This window comes from Diadema setosum, chromosome 2 (assembly GCF_964275005.1).
Source record: "Diadema setosum chromosome 2, eeDiaSeto1, whole genome shotgun sequence".
NCBI classification, from domain to species: domain Eukaryota; kingdom Metazoa; phylum Echinodermata; class Echinoidea; order Diadematoida; family Diadematidae; genus Diadema; species Diadema setosum.
The window spans coordinates 21330030-21352718 of record NC_092686.1 but is presented as its reverse complement, the minus strand read 5'-3'; the positions used below and the strand labels follow the sequence as shown (position 1 = coordinate 21352718).

General features: G+C 37.5%; 1 protein-coding gene across 1 annotated transcript; it reads right to left on the bottom strand.

Annotated features, from left to right (window-relative positions):
- Nucleotides 1-3382: 3382 nt before the first annotated feature.
- LOC140246230 (rho-related GTP-binding protein RhoA-B-like) lies at nucleotides 3383-16181 on the bottom strand. The gene is made up of 4 exons (XM_072325685.1): nucleotides 15919-16181; nucleotides 13481-13671; nucleotides 6747-6896; nucleotides 3383-6075 (listed from the first exon to the last, which is right to left on the bottom strand). Exons 1-4 carry the CDS (start codon nucleotides 15947-15949, stop codon nucleotides 5794-5796), a joined length of 654 nt encoding a protein of 217 aa, XP_072181786.1. The 5' UTR covers nucleotides 15950-16181; the 3' UTR covers nucleotides 3383-5793.
- Between the last annotated feature and the right edge of the window lie 6508 nt (nucleotides 16182-22689).

The following is a 22689-nucleotide window of genomic DNA, read 5'->3' as shown; positions in this document are numbered from 1 at the left end:
TGACCAGTCACCTTTCAAGACCCCCCCCCCCCCCCAATCTGCAGCAAATGTTGTTCCTGCCTGGCAACAAGCAACCAGATTAAAGCATACTAGCTGTTGCCATGGTATCATACTTCCAAATATTGTAACTGGCAATTGTTGCAGTGTCTATAAGTCTATCAATGTTATCAGTCAATATCTTGTTTGTACAGATTTTATTTTTTCTTTATCACCAGAATTTTGCTTTACTGGTATAGCTCTCCCTAATCAATATCAAGGAACATTTGGCCCATGCAATTTTAGGTGTGGAATTTTCTTTTGTCATTACCAAATGTGTTACTTTGTGCTGTGTATGATACAGTGTGTGTGTTGTCAAAATCAAATAGAAATGCCTTCTCCCTCTTTTTTCTCCCACCCTTGGAATTCAAAGAATTTACACAGAGCTGCCCTATTGCATTTCTCTTCTTTTGTCTGCCAGATATGATGCATCCAAGCATATTATTTGCATTGGGACCTGTGGTAGTGGTAGTTCAATACTGTGAACACCAAAGGCAGCTCAGGGGATTTGGCTTTGCTATTAGCCTTTCTTTTTTTCTTTGTCTAACTTAATACTGTTGAATTGCACATTCCCCCTGTTAAAATAACAATCAATTCACTGAAATGAAATATTTCTGAAATTCTCAAAACTATGATTTGCATCTGATGGACCTGTCATGATTCTATTTTTGTGAATGAACATAAAACCTCCAGTAAGATATCATGCAGTGTGTGCTGAATCTCAGTCTGGAAAAGTAGACTAGGCAGTCTCAAGACAACAATAGGTTTGTGGAATACCTCACATTCTTTGGTGATTAGGTCACCTGACTGTATGACGCCTCAATAGAGAAGGTTAGGGGTACCATTCTAATCCATGGCTACCCTTGTTCTCTTAACCTGTTGAAGACAAGTCCCGAGAATACTCCGGCAGGTGTCTATGGGAAATATGTGTTATAGCAAAATCAGTCCGTCCTCAACGGGTTAAAGCATCTAAACTGGAGACGTAACAGCTTCCATGTTCAGTGACAAGCAATTCTGGAAGTAATGCTATGAAAAAGAGATTACAAGATGGCTACACAGGAAAACATCCTGTTTTTGTCAGATCCAATTGATGCACAGTATTCCAGTTGGACACAGGATAAACAACTCTGGCGACAGAGTGGGCTGCAGTGTGGCATTAGTCATCATGTGCTTTGGATAGTATACTGTATTGTCATTGTCACACAAAAAGATTGCCTGCCTGTAGGCATATTGATGTTACAATTGGCAAGTTGATGAATGCATTCACATTCCTTGCTGTATATGCACCTGTCATTTTCAATTCTCTTTGCCTATGCTCTTTGTTGTTATATCATGCTAGAAAAGTAAGATATTTTCGCTGTAGGAAATTCTCACAAATGGGAGTTGATGGCCTAGCAGCTTTTTCACTACATGAGATTTTCGTGAATTTCCACTGGAAGTCAATGCATATATAGTGTAGACGAGAACTTTCGCATGCATTTTTCTTTGATTTGCAAATCTTGGCTCTCACGAAATTGAAATGCACACGAACATTTCTGGTTTTACAGTATAGGTATCTGATCTGAGGTTGGGCAATCTTATGGATGGTAATGAGCAACTGTGAAAATGGAGTATGTTTAATGTGCATGTGTGTATGTGAGCATACATACATCCACATGTGTCATGTGCAGCATGTGAGTGTGTTCATAATGTGTGGGGAGTGTATATAATTATGTGTGTTGTGAATGCACCACTCACATTTGGGGGAATGCATGTTTTATTAGTGGCGACCCAGTAGCCATGATGGGCAACTGAAAACTTGTGTCAGGCCATCAAAATTCCAGAAAAGTTATATTTTGGTGGCCCGATCCAGCAACTAATATTCAAAATGGATTGTTTTATTTTCTCTTACTTCAGGCCAATAAATTTCTTTTCCCAGCCACCAAAATTTAAAACCTTAAGGTTCTAAGGTCCTGAATGGGCCACCAGAGGGAAAAAAAGTTACTGTCGAGTCCTGCTGTAAGTATAAAAACATTGGATTAATATGAACCTGAAAATGCAAACTGGCCAGACGTTCATGTGAGATTATCGGGGAATTCAATGAGAATGAAAGTGTGATGCACAATTTGATTTTATTCAAAAAAAAAAAGTACATGATATTCTGGGCTAGGCCAGAGTAAAACTCCAACTTCTTCGAGATCTTAAAATGTAACATTACATCGTAGCTCTATTTTGCAGAAAACCCCGTTCAATTTGGTTAAAAGGTGTGTACAGTTCTGGTTGAGGTGAGGATTTAGCTTTTAACGTTCTGCGAGATATTCAGAAACCACTCTATGAGGTGTCAAAGAGCATGTAATTCTAAAGGGTATCAAAAGTTTGATAAAAATCGGTTTTGAAATGGCTGAGATATCCAAAAACAAGGTGAAACAAAGAGATCCTAATAAAAGGTGTGGCCTGTCGCCTTTTATTATTATCACTTTTTTTTTTATATCTCAGCCATTTGAAAACCAATTTTCATCAAATAAACGTTGAATCCTTCTTAAAATTACATGCTCTTTCATATTTCATCAGAGGTTTCTCATTATCTCACTTCGGAATGTTCAAAACATGTATCCCCACCTCAACCAGAACTTGACAGTCTCTTTAAGCTGTCACAGAGAAATGTGGATTGTTGTAAAGCATGTCACGAGTCCGATTCTTCCAAGTTGAGCACTTGCTCTTGGAACTGAACACAATGGACAGAACTTGGAGGGAAGGGATTCCTGACATGCTCTACAAAAATCCTCATTTCTCTTTGACCACTGAAGCAAACTGAATGGGGTTTTCTGTAAGATGTGGGCAATGAGTTATAGTTTCATACCCTGAAATTGTGTTTGGATTGATTCACCATTTTTCAAGTTATCGTTGCGGAGGGTACCGTTGTAATTTTTTGGGGACATACGGTACAATGTATGAACCCATTTTTGCCGAGGTGCCCTCCCATGCGTTCCGCAGCTTGTAGCACCTGTTCTGGCTACAGAGGATGTCCATTGTTAATATGTGTGATTTTGGGCTGGCCAACTTTGAAATGTGTTTACAAATGCATACAATTGCACACAAAGAACACACACATACACACATACACTCGTACACACATACACACTCTTTCTTTACTGCTCTATCTCCACTCAGTCTCTTCCTTCTATCTCTCCCTCTCTATTTTTCTTCTCTCCTCTCTCCAATACCTTTCCTTTATCCTCCATGTCATTAATGGAATTTTCTTATTCACTGTAAGTCAAATCAGGATTTCCACTTCATTCACCTTCTACACACTGACAATATCACAATCAGAAAGAATGAAATCTTGCTCTCTTTTCTTTTTTCTTGTTCACCATCCCAATGCTTATTTTATTCCTTTTAAGCACTACCATTCAATTTCAACAGTAAGATGTATATACCTTACAAATTTCAGAGGTACATACATACATACATTTATAATATGTACAGATACTTACATAATCAATATCTTAAAATGAGATAAAACTGGAAGAATGTTGAAGAGCAGCAAAAGGCAAAATGCAGATCTTTACACAAGTAAAAAAGAAAAATAAAAAGAAATGCAGATTTTGGCATTAGGTATGAAAGCAATATCCCTGCTCTGAAGAAGTGCAATAAGTACAAAACAAACATAAGATCGCTCTTGAATACCACAAAACACTCAGGCATAGCACAAATGCTGCATACATCAATAAGTAGAAACGGTGTGCCTACATGTACTACAGCAAGTGTCAAAACCCCTTCCATTACAATACTGTCAATTACTATTCCATCTTTGCATTTGCCCTAATTTATGTGGAAATGAAATTTATGTGAGGAAGGTACTGCTTATTTCAATGAAAAATTTTACACGCTGCATTGATTCCAATGTTTCATGTCACATGCATGTGTTTTGAGTTTCATAACACTTCAGTCTTTCACAAAGGAACATATCTAAGCATTCACTTCTACTCAAAATCAAATATGAACCACCTTAATGCGAATGGGCTCCACAGCAGATGCCTAAAACCAGGAGACCATTGATTGCACTTCACACATCAGGCTCAAAACTACATAACAGGCACAAGGACAAAAATAGAAAAGAATAAAATCACTGTTAATCAATTGGATGAAGCCTATTCTTCACAAATGCTGAGTATTTTAACAGTTCTGTCCATGGACCTATCAATGCTTTTTTGTCAGACGAAACCAAATCAATAGCATTTCTGCATATTGTTGTCCTATAATGCATGTGCAGTAGTGCTGATACAGTTTCACATTACTTATATAATTGGATACAAATAACTCGTATAAAAATGTGTAAGTTACAAGATTTATAATCTGTGTTTATGAGAAGCAGAATGGCTTACACACAAAAAAATAAATAAATAAATAAATAAATAAATAAATAAATGGTGAATAATTTTTGAAAGACTGCCCCTGATACATTTTAACTCAGCGCATTGGAAATTATGCATGGTTGTGCCAATAAAACAAAAAGAAATGGATAAAGCAGAACGACCATTCACTCACAGTTCCATTTGCTTTATAGTGTGTAGGCTGAGTTCACATTTATACAACAGCTGGTGAAATTTGTTATGTTTGGCATTTTGACATACAGTCTCCTTTGCGAAAGACAAAGTAGCCATCAACAAGGGTTCCATGTGTCATGTGTAACAGTCAGTAACCATACAATAGTACAACTCCTCCATAAATAGATAACATGCAATCCCTGGAAAGCCCTTATGAAACATGTGAATGAAATCACACACAGAGAGACATGCACAGATCGCTGATCGCCACTATTAAATGTGTCACTCTCACTGTAACAAACGGCATAGTAAATAGAAAGCTCTTATATGGGTATTACTTCCCTGAACCTCATTAGTGTTGCATAATCTATTCCAATGCATGCTACAATCCAATATGCTTTATAAAGAATTTTGCTTGGACTCATGAAAGGCACAGCAAGCACTTTCCGCTTGTCCTGTAGAAGGCACATCAGCGTCACATAAACAGCAAGTCAGCAAACAAAATCAACACATTCAGAAATGTACAGTCCTGACATACAAAAAACAATTCTAGGCATGATATACGGTAGATTTTACAGGTTTATGGAATAGTGAATATTGCTTACAGCTGGAAAACATTCTCCCCTTACATTTCATTGTCACTCCTAGCTTTGGCACAAGCAAGCTTGGTGTTTATCAACTTGGTTTCTTCACCACGGCCAAATCACGGACATCCATATATTAACAGCAAAAGGTACAACAATGGTGAAGAAGACATATTAAATGAAATGCTCAACTCTTTGGATGCCAAACCAAGATTGAACGACATCCTATGGACTGGTTGCTGGGTGCCTTGCTGGCATGACTCGCACATTCCTTTTTGTCACTGGGCTGACTTTGTGGCAGGATGGTGGCAGCAACATCTTCAGTACCCAGAGGCCGTCACAGGATGATATGAAGGAAACATCATCATCCTCATCATCTACTCTTTTTTTTTTTTTCCCTACATTATCTCTTCTCATCCAGCAGCATGTTCCGTACCTCTATTGATTTCCACTGATATGCCATTCTTTAATTCACTGGATGTTCACGAGGAAATTGTTGGGGGATAAAAATGATAAAATTGCTCTTTGAAAGAGAGTCCTTTGTTTTTCTTACATGAAGTTCAATTGTTCTTTTTTTCCTCTCTCTGTCTTTCCCTCTGAGAAAGAGAGATGTCCTTCAGAAATGGAGAGAGTGTCTTCATGCTTCACTACAAAAATGAGCACTTCCTGAATCTGCGTCCCGGTTTCTTCCTGCTTTGCAACGCTGCCCTCGTGGCCATTTCGAAGACTTCGCGCACCCCATCATTGACCTTGGCTGAGCACTCCATGTACTTGAAGGCACCAATCTTGTCGGACATCTGCTGTCCCTCATCGTGTGTGACTGGGCTCTGCTTGGTGCGCTGGAGTTCAATCCTCGTGGCCTCATCGTTGCGTAGGTCCTTCTTGTTGCCCACAAGGATCACCGGCACATTGGGGCAAAAGTGCTTAACCTGAAAACATGACAAACGAGGGAAAACAATACATTTTAATGTCTAGCCATTCACTGTTAAACCTATCCATGTTATCCACCCATTGGTACATCTATTAGCCTGCTTTCTTCATTCATAACAGATTGGCCGAATGTCAGGGAATCTGCTGTCTCGAGTCCATTTTGTATCATGTTGGCATTCATGAGGGACTGTGGCACTATCATGTCCTGTTGTGGGTTGTCTCACTGTACATGACGGTTACATTTTGCAGATTGACCATCAAGTGCCAATGAAATGCTGTATATATACCACATGTATTTTTACTAGCGAGTCTCATTTTTCATGAATCAGGACTTTCCAATGAATACACGAGTTGTTAAATTTGTAGTCTTGGATTACAATAATCAACATGGAAATGTATGTGTGCACGTCACATTCATGTCGGGATCAGAATTAATATTTTCTTGAGTTACTGAAGTTGCGAATAGCATGAGACTCAGGAATTCCCGATAATAAAATCCCCGTGAACTACATGACGTATATACAGTAGCTTGGCACGTTACAATGAAGTAAATGGGTCCAATAGCAGCTGCTAAAGCAACCATCTCACAGCTAGCACAACTACACTGTAGCAGGGAGACCTCACCTCCCTGACTGCAGGCAGTCAATATGTCCGTCCCTACAAAACTCACCTCAGGTGTCCACTTTTCTGGGATGTTTTCCAAACTGTCTGGGTTGTCGATAGCAAAGCACATGAGAATGACATCAGTGTCAGGGTAAGAGAGTGGCCTCAATCTGTCGTAGTCTTCTTGTCCTGCGGTATCCCACAGCGCTAGTTCAACCTGGAAGAGAAAAAAAAAGGAGACAGCGATGCAATAAATGCTATGAGCCAATTACACAGTAATGTTAAAACTACAGTGTACAGAAAACTATTAGAGAAACTAAATTCTTATGTATCTAATTTCAGACTGCTAGACCAGGATCCTATACAATTCTGTATTTTTTCCAGCATGCTATTACTGTACATTATGCCTTGACAAAGCTCACTAGCACATGTACTCATGATAGTATTTCATTTGTTCACTTTGTCAACTCTGTTAAACACTAAACATCAGTGTTCTGAATATCAAGGCAAATATTAAATCTGGGGTTTTTTACTTTCTACCTTTCAAATTCAATAAATTCAGAGGACAACAGAAAATGGAAAAAAAAGAGAGATTGGAATTTGAAAAAGTTATTTTGTGCATAATCTTTCATCTTGATTCATTTGCTTCATATCACCTCATAATACAAGGTAGAGCAGAGCTTTTCTCACATTGAGCTCACTGGCTTCAGTTAGTCAAACCTATTGAACTTTGAATCATCTGTTTGACTGATGCCAAGACCTTTGTCAGATATTAGTAAACTTCCATATGACTTGTACAAAGATCTGCCACAGGGATGACGCCCTAGAATACAATACTTCTGTGTCAATAAGACAAATCAAACAACCTTGTGTGTTTTTCCATGTACTGTCACGGAGGACAGAGTTTGAACATTTGAGAAAGAAACAGTACATAGTCCCCATACAGTGCAACAGTGCAGGGTCTCAATCATTGTGTGTCATGCATATAGGTGGCATTCTCAGATAGGAAATCTTTCAACACTTGCTATAGTTCCACTTTGCACAACTGTAGTCCACGGAGAAAACAAATTTTAACCCGTTGAGGACGAGTCCAGAGTATACACAGGCAGGGGTCTATGGGAAATGCGTGTTGTAGCAAAATCAGTCCGTCCTCAACGGGTTAAATGACCTGAAGGCTGTTGCAAACACATACGCCTGAATGAATTATTCATCATGACTGCATATCGGATGAGTCCCGCCCATACACATATTACATAAAATGACCAAGTGATAAACTGTCATTTTAAACACTCTTTTTTTGCACACATACACAGCACAAACTCTAACCTCATGTTTTATTCATTACATTCTAAAGATACCTTCTTGAATGTGAACAATCAACTTTCCCCTTCCAAGTTTCTCTACATTATCTAAATCAATACGGATATATACAAGAGACACTAGGCCAAGATGCGTTCATGCTCCTCAGCATCAAGGGCACATTGTCTGTTGGCTGGCAACACTGTTGAAACAGGAACTGGGTCTTCTGAGAATAAGGAAATGGTGATTGACGACCCAAGCCCAACCATTTCCTTCTCTCCTCTTTGCCTTGTCTGCATGTGTCTGGAGAGAGGTGTGTAGCTTGCACGGAAAGATGATTGCTTTTTTCCCGAAAATAAGTAAGAAGGTAGCGTACAATTTGTGCACCACATGCTTATGAAATGCATGCTGGCATATGAACTAATCTGGCTAAAAAAATTGTGATGTTGCCAATGGGAGGGCCACAGTGTATATACCACAGAAAGGATAAATTGGGTGCAAATGCGCATATGAGAGAACTTCTTTGTCAACTTTAGTCAGCACCTGGTTTTTCTAATAGGACAAAACTTTCTAATGCAATTTATTCCACGCCTATACTTTCAGGAAAGGTGCATTTTAACACCCCCTCCCACATACACACATGATTAATTAACCAAACCAGAGGATTTCTTTAATAACATCCTACCCTCACACAAACAAGCTCATATTTACCGAGCAAGTCTTTGAGCTCTACTGGCCATCAAGTCTCTATGATCAGTGACTGGCATTCAATTCAACTCTACATATATATACAATGTATGTGACCCTAATAAAAAGCCAATAATCTCACTACAAATAGTCAGCATGAAGATACAGTACATGTACATGCATATTGATGTATAGTGTACACAATCAATGAATGACATATGTATCATAAATTGCATCCCATTATAATTCATACCAATCATGAAAAAAAAAATTGCATGCAGCATATAATGTGTTACATGTACTGGTCTGCGATAAATACTGAACTGCCTGTCTATTGTACTATATCATGACATTAGGCACATATCAAAACATAGGGACTCTAGGAAGATATAGTACATTTCAGAGATGCCTCCCTCAGTCCCAGGATCAACTTGGATGTGGTCCATTTATACGAACTCAAGAGTTTAAAGATGCTGGTATTGTGCATGTGGGTGGATGTTATCAACTTCTTTCATGTAATCCGATACATTTTTTTTTTTCCCCCAAGATCACTGGCAGGAAAAGGGAGGAGTTGGTATTTGACCCTTGATTTGAAATTTAAAGTACAAACAATTTATGTCATTAAGGTTTTCTTGTCGCATTTTCCACCAACGCTAAAATGGCTTCCCCCTATTGACCAGCAGAAGCCTGTACCGTACCTACAGATAGGCTGCCATGGGCGGAACACTGTCTTCCCACCATCCCATGAGCTAATCCATAAGGCATTCATAGTCTGGGGCCAGTATAATACACCCACAGCATACTACATTATTTGATCTGCTCATTGTGCTCTGGTGGCATTGTGTTTCCCTGGCCACCGCCCTCAGCAAAATAATACACAGCCTGTCTACCCCAGGGGCCCATTGACACCATCGATTTAATCCTTTTGGGCTGAGTGGCTTGTGATTCATAGTTGACCTTATCAGTGCCCTTGGTATGAATTGCACATTTTACTCCCCACGCTTATTACTCGTAGAACCTACACTGTATCTGAAATCATAAGTCATACCATACAGGCATGATATAGATCTAATTGCATATGAAGGATAAATTGTGACAAATTGTGACTAGCATGCAACAGTCAGGAGGATCATTTTTACTGTGTTTCACAGGTTTGAATTTCTATTTTATGTGCAGCCAGCCTTCATTCTATTCAGTCTATGAGATAAATTCACAAACAGTTTTCATTCAGCTATCTACTGCCTCAAGCTATTGTGTCACTGTCATCATACACAATGGGTAAAGATCCTCCTCTTCCTTTTTTTCTTTTTTTTTGTTCATTGTTTACATCAGATGAAAGGTTATTAAGAAACAAAATTATCTAAAATAACATGAGCTAAATCTGGAGCAAATGGACCCCATTATGCCATTGATGTTGAGAGAGAATTTAACATTCCCTCTGTTGGAAGGATGTATGACTACCCGTAATTTGTTGATCTCTTACAAAGAGTTAATCAGACATTGTATCTTCTAGACGATTTGAAATGAGTGCAAGTTATGATACAAACAATATTAGCATGACCCTGAAGAACTATTACTAACTAAAGCTATAATTACATATGACTTGTCAACATTCAAACGAGTATAACATTTTTGCTATATTTGCCAGATTTGCTCATAGTTTCGCTGGTGCCCTATTACTAATTACCTCTCCCCATAAAAGGACAGTATCTTCCACAGTACATTTCCCTTTAATACATATACTTCCTCCAGATCACATTAACTGAATATGGTGAATATATCTGGACTTTGTACTGCAGTAATGTATACAGCGTACCATTTCATCAACATTCACTACATGAATATTGTGAAAGTTAAGTTAAAAGAAGTAACAGCTTGTAGCTCCAGCGTATCGATGCTTTAGTGGATGGTATGATCAGCTATTTCAAAAAAAAAAAATACTGACATACATTATGTACCATTGTAGATATGGGTATAGACTGTGATGGGCTAGGCTTTGGGTAACTAAAATTTTCTCTTGGTCTTAAAAATGTATCTTGGATTGATGTACAATTTGTGTCTGTAACACTTACCAACAGTAACTGCAAATCCAATGATATCACCAGGGAGGTGGACCACCTCCCTGATATCACTTCTTGTTCCTGATTGTGCATAGGGCCTACAGGCTTTTCATGATCTGGGGGCTTCTGTACACTAGTGCATGACCCTCGCAGCCTTTCTGGGCGTTCCCCTTTCTGTCTCCATTACAATCTGCCCTATTAATCTTGTCCCTGATTGCCAAGCCAGATTATCAATGGGCTTGGCCCAAGACTAGGCATAGTCTCAACTGTAGGAGACTCAATGTGATCCATTGATGCCTTGAGTATCTTTTTTTAGGTAGAAATGTGAGCTTTATAAGAGTCTCACTATTATTTTATTATTATTATTTATATTCTTCTTCAAGGTTGCATGAATATATTGATTCCTGCGACAAGTAATTTGAAATATAAAAAAGGGAGGAGGTTCACTATGAGCGTCTATTTTATTTACCTGCATGATCTTGTTCAAATGCTAGAATAGTATACACTTTAAACATATTTTCAAAGGAAAATACTTAAAATAACTAAATCAAGTAGAGCTTGTGATTTCAAACAGAAACTCCCATCTGTAAGCTTTGTACTCATCTGATACTGATGGATTGCTCCACTGAATATAGGTCAAGTTTAGCTTGTTTGCTTGTGTGACAACCAAGCCACACCCTAATATAGATCTGCCCTTAGTGAAGTGTGTGAGCTGAGGAAATGCAGTGTACGGCACTCTTGCTTACATAAATGTTGCATACAGTGAATCCTTGGCCAAAACAGGACAGGAATCAATGCTACAATGTATGGTCAGATGATATTAAAAAGCGCATGTGCAAGCAATTCTGTGTGCTTTGCATAGTAATTTGATCACTTAGAAAACAAGGAAACAATGTACGATGTACCATATGTATTGCTGATATATTACTGCTATATTGTATACATATGTAACTACAGACACAGCCATGGTAGTAGAGTGAACTTACTTAACATTTTGAGGTTTATCATAACACTTTCCATGACAATCTATGATGAAATATGAATTGGTTTTCTTTGAATTAAAAAAACAAACAACTGCGCACATATCAAACAATTATATTAGCTCAATATTGTATTTTAGCTGTGTTTAGAAATGTTGCTAGATATTTATCAAAAAAGTATCTAGATTGCTAATGGTAATCCCATAACACGGTCATTACAGAACAGACTCCTATTATAAATTCATGTGTCTATTAAAATACCATCAACTTGAAAAGACCATCGTGTGCCCATATGGAGCCATATTGGTCACTCACAGCCAATCCAGATGATTCGAAACAGAATGTGCATCTACCACAAACATACTGTATTGTCAGAAAATGAGTGATGCCTACATTCATAAAACATCAAACTAATAGACATAAAACACATACCCTGGGCACAGAGAACATTTTACCCATCTCTGATACCATTGTGTCTTGTTATCATATCTGGAAAAATAGTATGTATATGTTACAATCTTACACAAAATGGATAAATCATTTTTGGTTTTTTGGTTTTTCTAACAGAACTTTGCTGGCAGTTTTACTGGATATCTGAACTCTGTGCCAGAGCACAACACAGCAGAATTCTTTAGCAACTTGTGTGTTGCAAATGTCATATTCTTGTTAATGTACGGTAATCTTATATCACAGGCCAGTCAATCTTATATCAAACAGAATTGACAGCATACATGGTTTATAATTTGTATCTTGCAGTCTAGAAACAGTCTACATAGAGAGAAATGATGAGAGCTGGGCCAGGAAAACAAAGATACAATATTGTGTCACATGTCAGGCATGACTAAAGCTCTACAAGTTGTATATCAGTAGCCAGGTAAACATATGGACGTTGATCCCCAGCCTCTCTCATGGAGACCTCCACCCACTTCGAATATGCAAACAATGCATGGTATGTGACCACAATACAACACACACCTCTCTCCTTCCATGGACTTAACTTTTTAGTGTTGTTTGGGTTCTTTTTTCTTAGCTACTAGATGTAATTCCCCATATTGTCTGAAAGAGTATTAAAATGAAAAATATCAGATAAGATGCAGGTCATCTGTAAACTATAATTTCTGTCATTAACATGAAAAAAAAAATAAGTAAAATTAAGTAAAATCTGCATGTCAGAAATATGCACCATTAAATGATGCACATACTATGAGCAAAATGCAAAACAATAACAGAGCTAGCATAACAACATTTTAGTCACACGAACCCGCTCCCATGTACTTTCATGTCTTGTTTCACAAGTTTTAAAATACTCGCACATTAAACTCACTGGCAACCTAAAGTATTTCATATTTTCTTGTAGATTTTTTTAATGATTTTGTGAAAAGGAGCATACTGTGTAGAAATTCATGAAACATGACAACTGACTTGCAAGCATAACAGGACAAGCAATAATATGTTTACCCGTATACCAGTTAGAGTGTTCACACAAAATTCATTGCAGAGGTCAGACAAATCTGGGGGGTGTTTCATCAAGTTAGTCAGCGCTGACAATAACCATAGTAACAGTCAGTGACCAGAGCATCTCAGCCAATCAGAACCAAAGATTTTGCTGAAATTGTCAGACACTGACAACTTGTCAGCACTGACTAAATTGATGAAACACCCCCTTGAATTGTAGGTTTAGCCATTGAAAGTCAATTACCCAGCACCCGCATCACCACTGTTTTGGGAGTACATGTAACCTGAGCTAAATTTGCAGTTGAATACATGTAACTCACCTGTTTTCCATCTACTTCGATATCTGCTACGTAGTTCTCAAATACTGTGGGGACGTAGACTTCTGGGAACTGGTCTTTGCTAAATACTATGAGGAGGCAGGTCTTTCCACAAGCACCATCACCGACGATGACCAGCTTTTTCCTAATTGCAGCCATGTTTTCCTGTTTTGGAGTTTCAGTAAAGTCTCGCCCTGAACAAAGGAGAAATAAATTCGAGAATCAAAATGTGATTATGACAGCAGTGCTCCTCTCCTATCAGAACAATGCAGCAAAACTACAACAATTTCATTTGAAATAATTAAACATGCTTGGTGAGGGTACAAACTGAATGTCAATAACCCAGTTTCAGTATTGACATCCAGAGATGACAAGTTTGAAGTAAAGATGACCTTTCAGGTGATGTCGGATAGGCTAGAGGGGAAGTTATGTATAGGCCCTACAAATGTACATATTGAAAGCATTACAAACCTAGTGTACCATACCTTTAACAAATTACCACAAACTTTAATGCCTTCTTTGTCTTTTTTTTTTTATACTCTGAAAATCATTTCAATAGCATACACATATATTTAGTTTTAATATTCTTAATTATGATGTCATACCAATCCGAAATCCTGGCTCAGTTTACTTGCAGCATGCACTGCATACCAAGAGCATTCACATGTACCGAGATTGCTTAATTGATTTTGAAACATGATTGTAAACAAGCAGACAAGAATTGTGTTTCAAATTAAGCAAAATTACGGTGTGAATGCAAAGTGGAAAAATGAAGGGTGATTTGAAACTTTTTTGTATAATTACAAACATGTTTCACATGACGATCCGGAGGTGTTTTCAAGCATGTTTCACCACAATTTAGCAATGAAACTATTGTGTGGACATAACTGAACTCCAATCATGTGTCATGTTTTGGGGGCAAAGATTGCGGTGACCTTCCAAACACTCCTGTAGAAAGAAGGCTCAAGAGTGATTGATTGGGACTTGGCATTTGGAAAGGAGGCATTACGTAATGCATTATTGATGTAGACCTGTTGATGTGACAACAGATATGTCCAGAATAAGATGTGAGGGTTTTTTTTTTTTTTTTTTACTCTTTGTTATGAAAATGCCGAGTTATAAAAGTTATTGTTTACTAACATTCTGAATCAACATTCTGATCTAAAATAAAGGATAGGCTTTCTGGGTTGGCAGACTTCTGTACCTAGCTACTATACTAGTAAATTTACTAGTAGAGTCATGGTTTAGAGCATGAAAGAGCGAGAGGAAGAGAGAGAGAGAGAGAGAGAGAGAGAGAGATTTGCATAAGAATTTCACTCATTTGCGCACATTTGCCTTCCATGTCACCACAGCAACTAGACAGAAAGATCCGTCTGTCTGGCGGAGTCTTTCATTTTTTTGACGTTCATCACTCTCCTCCGGAGGGGAACCGTGTGAAGCCAGACACAGTTTCAGAGACTCCAACCCAAAGCACCTTCTGATCTGGAGATTCTCCCGCCTGAAACCCCTAGCAAACGGGAGACTCCAACTTGATGTGTGCGAAGCGCGAAGTTCCTAGGGTTCTAGATGCTCTCTTGTGCTATCTAAGGCTTATTTTTTCAACATACGATAGAAATAAGTAAGAAATCCCTTCCAACGGGAGATAAAGAGCCAGGGCGGGAGAAATTACATCTCAAACGGGAGAACGGGAGATTTTGCAAAAATGGGTTTTCGGCGGGAGATCTCCCGTCGAAAACGGGAGAGTTGGAGTCTCTGCAGTCTCCGCAGAACATATCCCCGACGACTGCAGATACAGACCAATCTTTCGGTCAACACTGCACTGCAACCGAGGGGGGCGTTTCATCAACGAGTTCGTCGGAGATTTCACCGACAAATTTGCTATCAGCCAATCAGACCAAGGATTTCATTAGCTTTTAACAGTTGTCAGTGTAAATCCTTGCGTCTGATTGGCTGATAGCAAATTCGTCGGTGAAAACCTCCGACGAACTCGTTGATGAAACACCCCCCCAGATATGAGATATTTTGATTTGAAAAAAGAAAAGAAAAAAAAAAGCAGATGAGCAGGAGGACAGTCGGCCAGCTGTCAGCAATTCCCGGTGTAGAAAAGCGGTATGGTTGCAGGACCTGTCGGTCGGTGCCGGGCCAACTGGATGCCCAGTGCAGTATCCCTGCTCTGCTGAGACCGTGCGTGCACCTGTCTTCACATGGCGTATAGGACAGCCAGGGAAACATGAATGATAACACGTTCAATAACTCGTCTCTGGATCAGAGTTCTTTCTCGTATTCCAAGTCTAAAACAGTCTATCACAGTCTTCGGTATTGAATGCCATAGGTCTCAGAGACACTAAATTACACGACATTATCATAATCTTTACGTTGAATATTAGAATCTATATTAGAATTCTACTCATATTTTACTGAGGCCAGACTGGTCTACTCACCAAAAAGTTGCAGCTGCAATGCGCATGGCATGAAAAAGAACTTTTAGCGGAGAAGTTTTAGTAGACTCTGATCCCGGCTTCTGTTTACTCTCCTTGATATAGTCCAAAGAGTTACTTCTAACGTAAGTGGCACTCGACGATCCGATAAACAGAGCTTTGATAGTCTGCCTTGAATGATGTAAAACACTTCCTGACGGTAAGATCTCATGAAAATGTATTCGAACAAGCTCTCCGTTACAGTACTGCAGCACAACGCTCGCCTTAGGTCTTCGCTTCTCTTCACGAGTACGGCTCAACATCGTATATTTATACGCGCAGGGTGTCTGAGACTAAAAATAGCGCAGAGATCTGTGGCTTTCATTGGTTAGTAGGGAAGTGACGACATGGACTAGTTCTGGCATTTTTCTCAACTACTACCGTACTTTATGTTTTTTGTACAACACTGTTGCAACAGATGCTAAAGATCTACGGAAGTTATTTTTTAGACAATCGTTATTTCAACATTAAATGTTGAAATGAAGAAGTAAATGAAGAATATGATAAATGAGAGAAAAAGAAAGACAAAGATGAAAAATAATGCGGTGGGAGGATTAATTATGTCGGGAAAAAATCCTTATTATTTTACCATCACCATTACCATTCGGTCTACCGATTCACTAGCTGCCGCAGATCATTACAAGTTGTATAACATTGTGTTTTCAGTCTATTGATTTAATTAAAAAAATATTAGTCTATGAATATATGAATTGATATATGAATTCATGTATGAATAGATCCAAGTCCATTCACACAAGTGAACCTGTTTTACACGAGAGTCCTGTTCAAATTCAGATCGCAGGTGGTCTAAGCTTCTTAAATAATAAACGTTGATTTTCTATATTGGCAAATGTTGGTGACATAAAATAACATTTCGTCATCGAAAGGGTACAATCACAGAAATCTTTCTCTGAGTGCAATGCGAGTAAAAAAAAAAAAAAAAAAAATGGGTGTGTACAACACTTCACAGGTTGCCACGTAAAAGATTGTAAAGCGTTGTGAAAGGGGGCGCTCTTCATGAAAAAAATGCATAGCTCTTGCTTACTTCTGGCACATGGCGCCATGGCATACGAGTGGTAAATAAGTTTTTCCACCCAAATTCATCAGATTTACATTCGAATTAACGAGAAGGCGTACATATTCATGCTATTTTCGTCAACGCTCTGCTCTCACAGTTCATTTTAATTATTTGATCATTCAAATTCGTTGCATGTCATTCCTTTTCGATTCTATTTCATTCAATTTAGAAGGAAATTCATTCGTTTTAATCATTCCAAAGTGGCATTTAATTTCGCGCCAGGTGGATAATAAAACGTTCAATTTCGTCCCAAGTACAATTTCATTTTCATTATAGGAACGTAACTTTGAATTTTAAGCATTCAAATTCAATCAACATAAAGAAGCTTTTTGTATGTTTCATACCGCATTTATGCCCGTTAAATTCCCATTTTCATTGTTAGTAATGATTTGATCATAATTTCATCATTATTTCATCTTTTATTTCCAAGTATTTAATCAGTTAATTTCAATCATATTTGTATATCTCTTCAGCCCTATCTTTCTTCCTGTTTCACTTTATTCATGGATGTAACACTTACGGAATGAGCATAATTATCTCTCATATACCGTCGGCATCCATCGGATTCAGTATGTATACATTTTGGACGCCAACCCCGGTAAATAGTGGACGATTTTTTACCTTCCTCGTATAGGCCGTATCTATTGTACATTGCTCGATCCAGGAGTACCGCGTAGAACTTTTTTTTTTTTTTTTTTTTTTGTTGTTGTTGTTTTCATAGAGTATATCCACAGTTATATCAGGGCTTGATTGTTGTCAAATGTTTCAGCTACCGTACAGTTCTGCCTTTCATATTCATATCAAGGATAATAATCATCATCCTCGAGCAACCGCCAAAAGTCGTGAGTAAAATGTTTATCAGGATGTATGCGTATGAAAAGTTGTTGCTTCAGATGACGGTTTGTCGAGGAATGAGAAACTTTAGTGTATATCAAGTCAAATGTCCCATTCCAAAGTTCATTGAGTTTGTATTAAAAGTGTTTGGCCTACTAGTTGTTCAAACAGATGAGTCGCTTCAAAGAACATAAGCAGTAACGAAAAGCACTGCCCAAAAGCTGTACATGTACATGTTTGCCTTTTCGCGATTTTGAATATTCGTGCAATATCAGTTTGAACGCGTTTTTTACACCCATAAATGTGAGAAAATTATGAAAAAGAATGCTGATGAAAATATAATCAAATTAAATTCAATTCAAATTATTTTATTTCCATATAAAGTAATACAAAGTAATATACATAACGTTTACATGAGTACATCAAAAGGAACTTTCAATCACGTAATTTTCAACAAAGCATGAGTACAATTATCATAATGATATCCACTCTGGTTTGGATGAATAAACACGTAAGTAATACAATCTTAATTTATAATTTTACATGGACTAGTTAGCTAAGGAACTATAGTCTTTCGAATGTTGACCTCGTTGATCATTCAAATTCGCTCGAACTTGAATGATGGCATCATTAAATCTTATGTACTCTATCAAGGCCTACTTGTTTTGTGTATTAGGGCCTACTCCCTGCAGATGGCTTGAGTTGATCGAAAAGTTATAGATGCATGAATTTATGGGAAATGCACGTAGCATTAAACCCAGTTTCAATAGGGGCAGTCTCAGAGTAGAGTGAGTCGAATTAAATTAGTGTATCCAATTCCACTGATTCACGAAATTCGTCTGTCATCATTTTTAAAGGTATGGTAGTACTGGTGGAGATGAGGATTGGGCTTTTACCTTTTTGCGAGATACCAGGAAACCACTGATGAAAAATGATACAAAATGTACCGTTCTAAGACGTGTTATTTAAAGTTTATTCGATGAAAATCGGTTTTGGAATGGCTGAGACATCGAAAACAAAGTAAAACAAAGCGATCCTAATAAAGTATGGGTCCAACCTTTTATTAGAATTGCTCTGTTTTCGATATCTCAGCCATTTCAAAACCAATTTCATCAAACGTTGAATCGCTCTTGGAATTACATGCTTTTTCATATTCCATAGGAGGTTTCTCATTATCTCACAAAAAAAAAAATGTTAGAAACCTGAAGTTAGGTCTCAACCAATTACAATCCCATTAATGTTTTGCGTGTGCCTGTGTGTTAGTTTGGTTGATTTATCAGCACGTGTCTGGCATATCAAAGTCACGCATCTAAAGTGCAAAATTCGCAGAAAGAAATTAGGCAGTCTACCTGACGTATTACCATACACTATACGTATGATAACAAACTAATTTTGATGCATGGCTTTCACTCATGATGGGACAAACGAAAATGAATTAATGTGGATATCTCTGCTTGGTATAAACTTATTCAGCAATCAGCTTTTTTAAAGACACAATTATAGTGATACCGCCCTGAAAAGCACCACTGTGCATCGTAGAGACAGTTTAACTGTTTCATAGAATGAACTAAAATGAATTCAAATTTAGTTCCACCATTTTCCTTCACAAACCAAGCTATAGGCCTAAATGGTTAACACAAACTAAAACAACAACAACAAGCAGCAAAAGCCTAACTTGAAGTACTGAGTAAAGGTCATTTTAATTTATGCCTTCATCCAATTTACAATGAATCATTGTTTTTAGCTGCAGCTGGAAGTTCCATACTACGGAAAGAACTCATATAAAATGCCTAATATTGAAGCTCAATCTGAAGGGCCCGATCGAGCAAAAAGTAACGGGTAAAAGCAAAAGTCTCATTCTTATAATTAAACAAAAAGAAGGTTCGGAAATACAGAAATTGTTCGTATTTTCGTCCACTTCATTTTGTACAATCACCTAAGTTTCATCCAATGATCGAAGAGGAAGTGATGACGTCGCTTTGAAATTCTCGACCGGTAGGAAACCAAAATTCAAAGAGAAATGTGGATTGAGTGAAAGCAGCAACATTAGTAAAGCACATCAGTGAAAGTTTGAGGAAAATCGGACAATCAATGCAAAAGTTGTTATTTTAAAAGTTTGGTGTTGGAACCACTGGATAAGGAGACCTCTTGAGTTTAAGACATCATGTGTGGACAACGATATGAAGAAAATACAAAGAAAATCAACATGCTTTCACTTTTCCAGCGTAATGAAAGAGCACTTCACTAACCGCTTTCAGAAAGCAGGGGGAATAACATTACTACCCTTAACGTATGTCAGTATCAAGTTGATAGACTGTGTAATTTTCATTAAAAAAAAATTCTTTTTTGAATTCTCTTTATATTTTCTTTTTATTATTGTTGTCCACACATGACGTTATGAACTCTTATAGTCTCCTTATCCAGTCATTACAACACCAAAACTTTAAACATTAATAACTTTTGCATCGTTTGTTCAATTTTCCTCAAACTTTCACAAATGTGTTCTAGTTGCTGCTTTCACTCAATCCACATTGTTTTGGGATTTGGTTTCCTTTAAGTTAAAACATTTCAAGTGTATGAGACAATATTAGGAGTGTAAATCATATAGCAACTATACACCACGTTGTATGTTTTCTTTTCTTCCTCTTTTATACAACACTATATAGTAATCACTTTTGATGCTAAGGATTTATGGTTTCTTTCCTGATTGCATTTCCTGAAGTCATTGTCCAAGCACAAATTCAGCAAAGATATTTTGGCAGTTGTAGATGGGAGACGCGTGATGAGGCGACGTCAAGTTGCATTATGTGATTGTGACGATGGTGACGCTGTAACTTTCACAGTTATATCGATGTAGATTCTGTTTCATCAATCTATTCGACTGGACTTACTCGTTTAAAAGAGTACGTGCAGTTTCACTTTTCGTCAACGTTCAAATCGGTGATCCGGCAAATTCCTCCTCGTTTGTACATAATATTAATAATAATAATGATAATATTAATAATGATAATAATAATAATAATAATAATAATAATAATAATAATAATGATAATAATAATAATAATAATAATAATAATAATAATGATAATTATAATAATAATAATAACAATAATGATAATGATAATAATAATAATAATAACAATAATGATAATAATAATAATAATAATAATAATAATAATAATGATGATAAAATAATGATAATAGCAGCAGTAACATCGCTTATTCCCCAGACAAATAAATCACTTGAATCAGTTTCGCTACGATTCTATTCCAATGTAGACTGAATGATATTTTCTGTCCATTAGACAACATTATCATAATGTATTGACGAATTACCACCAATCCAATACTTGATTATACATTACAGGGTTTACTTGTATCAAACATCAAAAAAGGTCGAAGGTCAGCCGCGGAGGACATTTTAAAAATGGCTGCCAAAATCCCCTTGATTGGATCATTAAATTGAAGATAATTACTCAAATTTTGCAAGAGTAGGCATGACAACCACATAATACATTTCAGAAGTTTGTGTATCAAGAGGTCAAAAGTCATAAGTTCATGCCAGTTGTTCGATATTGAGTTAAATCGGGTTCCTCCACAAAATCAACGACAAAGAATGCAATGTAATGAAAAATACCAGGTGCATTTTTGTGTGAATTCAGAATGAGGACCATAGAGGATGTAAATTGAGGTCTGAAGGTCAAAGGTTGAACGATAGAGGCTTCCTCTTCCTGGACTCGATTGAGGCTTGGAGGCTTTGGTCTAGCTCTCTGGTTCTCTGGTTCTGGGCAACATTTGGGACAAGTATATTCCAGGTCTTGGAAATATGAGAAACATTTTGATAATAGGAGCCACCTGACTCAAAAGGTCAAAGGTCAGCCATTGTGGCCATTTCTAAAAATGGTCACCAAATCCCCTATACTTGGATCATTAAATCCTCAATAACTTGAGAACCATTTGAAAATAATTACTCAAATTTTGCATTATGGGCACGACTACAGACAGTGTATAAAGAGGTCATTGGTATTCATCATAATCATAGTATTTATCATTTATACACATTTATAGGCCTACTCGAACAATATGACACAGACACACACACAACCTGTACAATGTACACATTGAGAGGTGGGTTTATGGACATTTTTGTTTGCTCATATTTCTGCATACACCCTAATAGTTGGTGTCTGTACCCCCACTATGGGGTAGACTGTGTGAGGACACACACACACACATACACACACACACACACCCATCATAATATACGTAACAAATAACAGTCCGAATTTATGTCCTCTTTAAATGTCTAATTTTTCAGCATGTAAATGCCCTTGGAAGTGGATATGATAGCTGTTTATCTCCCAGGTCCTGGGCCAAGCAACAGAAACATTTGTTATCAATATCTGTGCCAAAAGTATTTAATCAAAAGTGACCTTTTTATCAGAAATTCACATAGATAGAATGACTTATTTCTGGCACTCAAGCTATTTTTTCCAAGTTCCATGGTCCCTGCAGGTTACATATTTTATAGGCACAAAGTTGCCATACATTCATACAGCACCATTTTTTTTTCAAAACAATGAAAAGCATTAAACCAATAGAGTATTGCACACAATTTCTATCATAAAACAAGAGACCCGGGGGTCACACGCTCACCTGAGTATCGCAACTTCACCTTCCATGCATTCTTGCAGACTCTTACCTGAGAACATTGGAAACTTATGGTGGAGGTAGCTTTGAGAGTGGGGGCATGGTGTCCATTTACATATTCCATCACACTGGTAAAAAATACCTACCAAGTACACTGTACTTTATAGAATGTT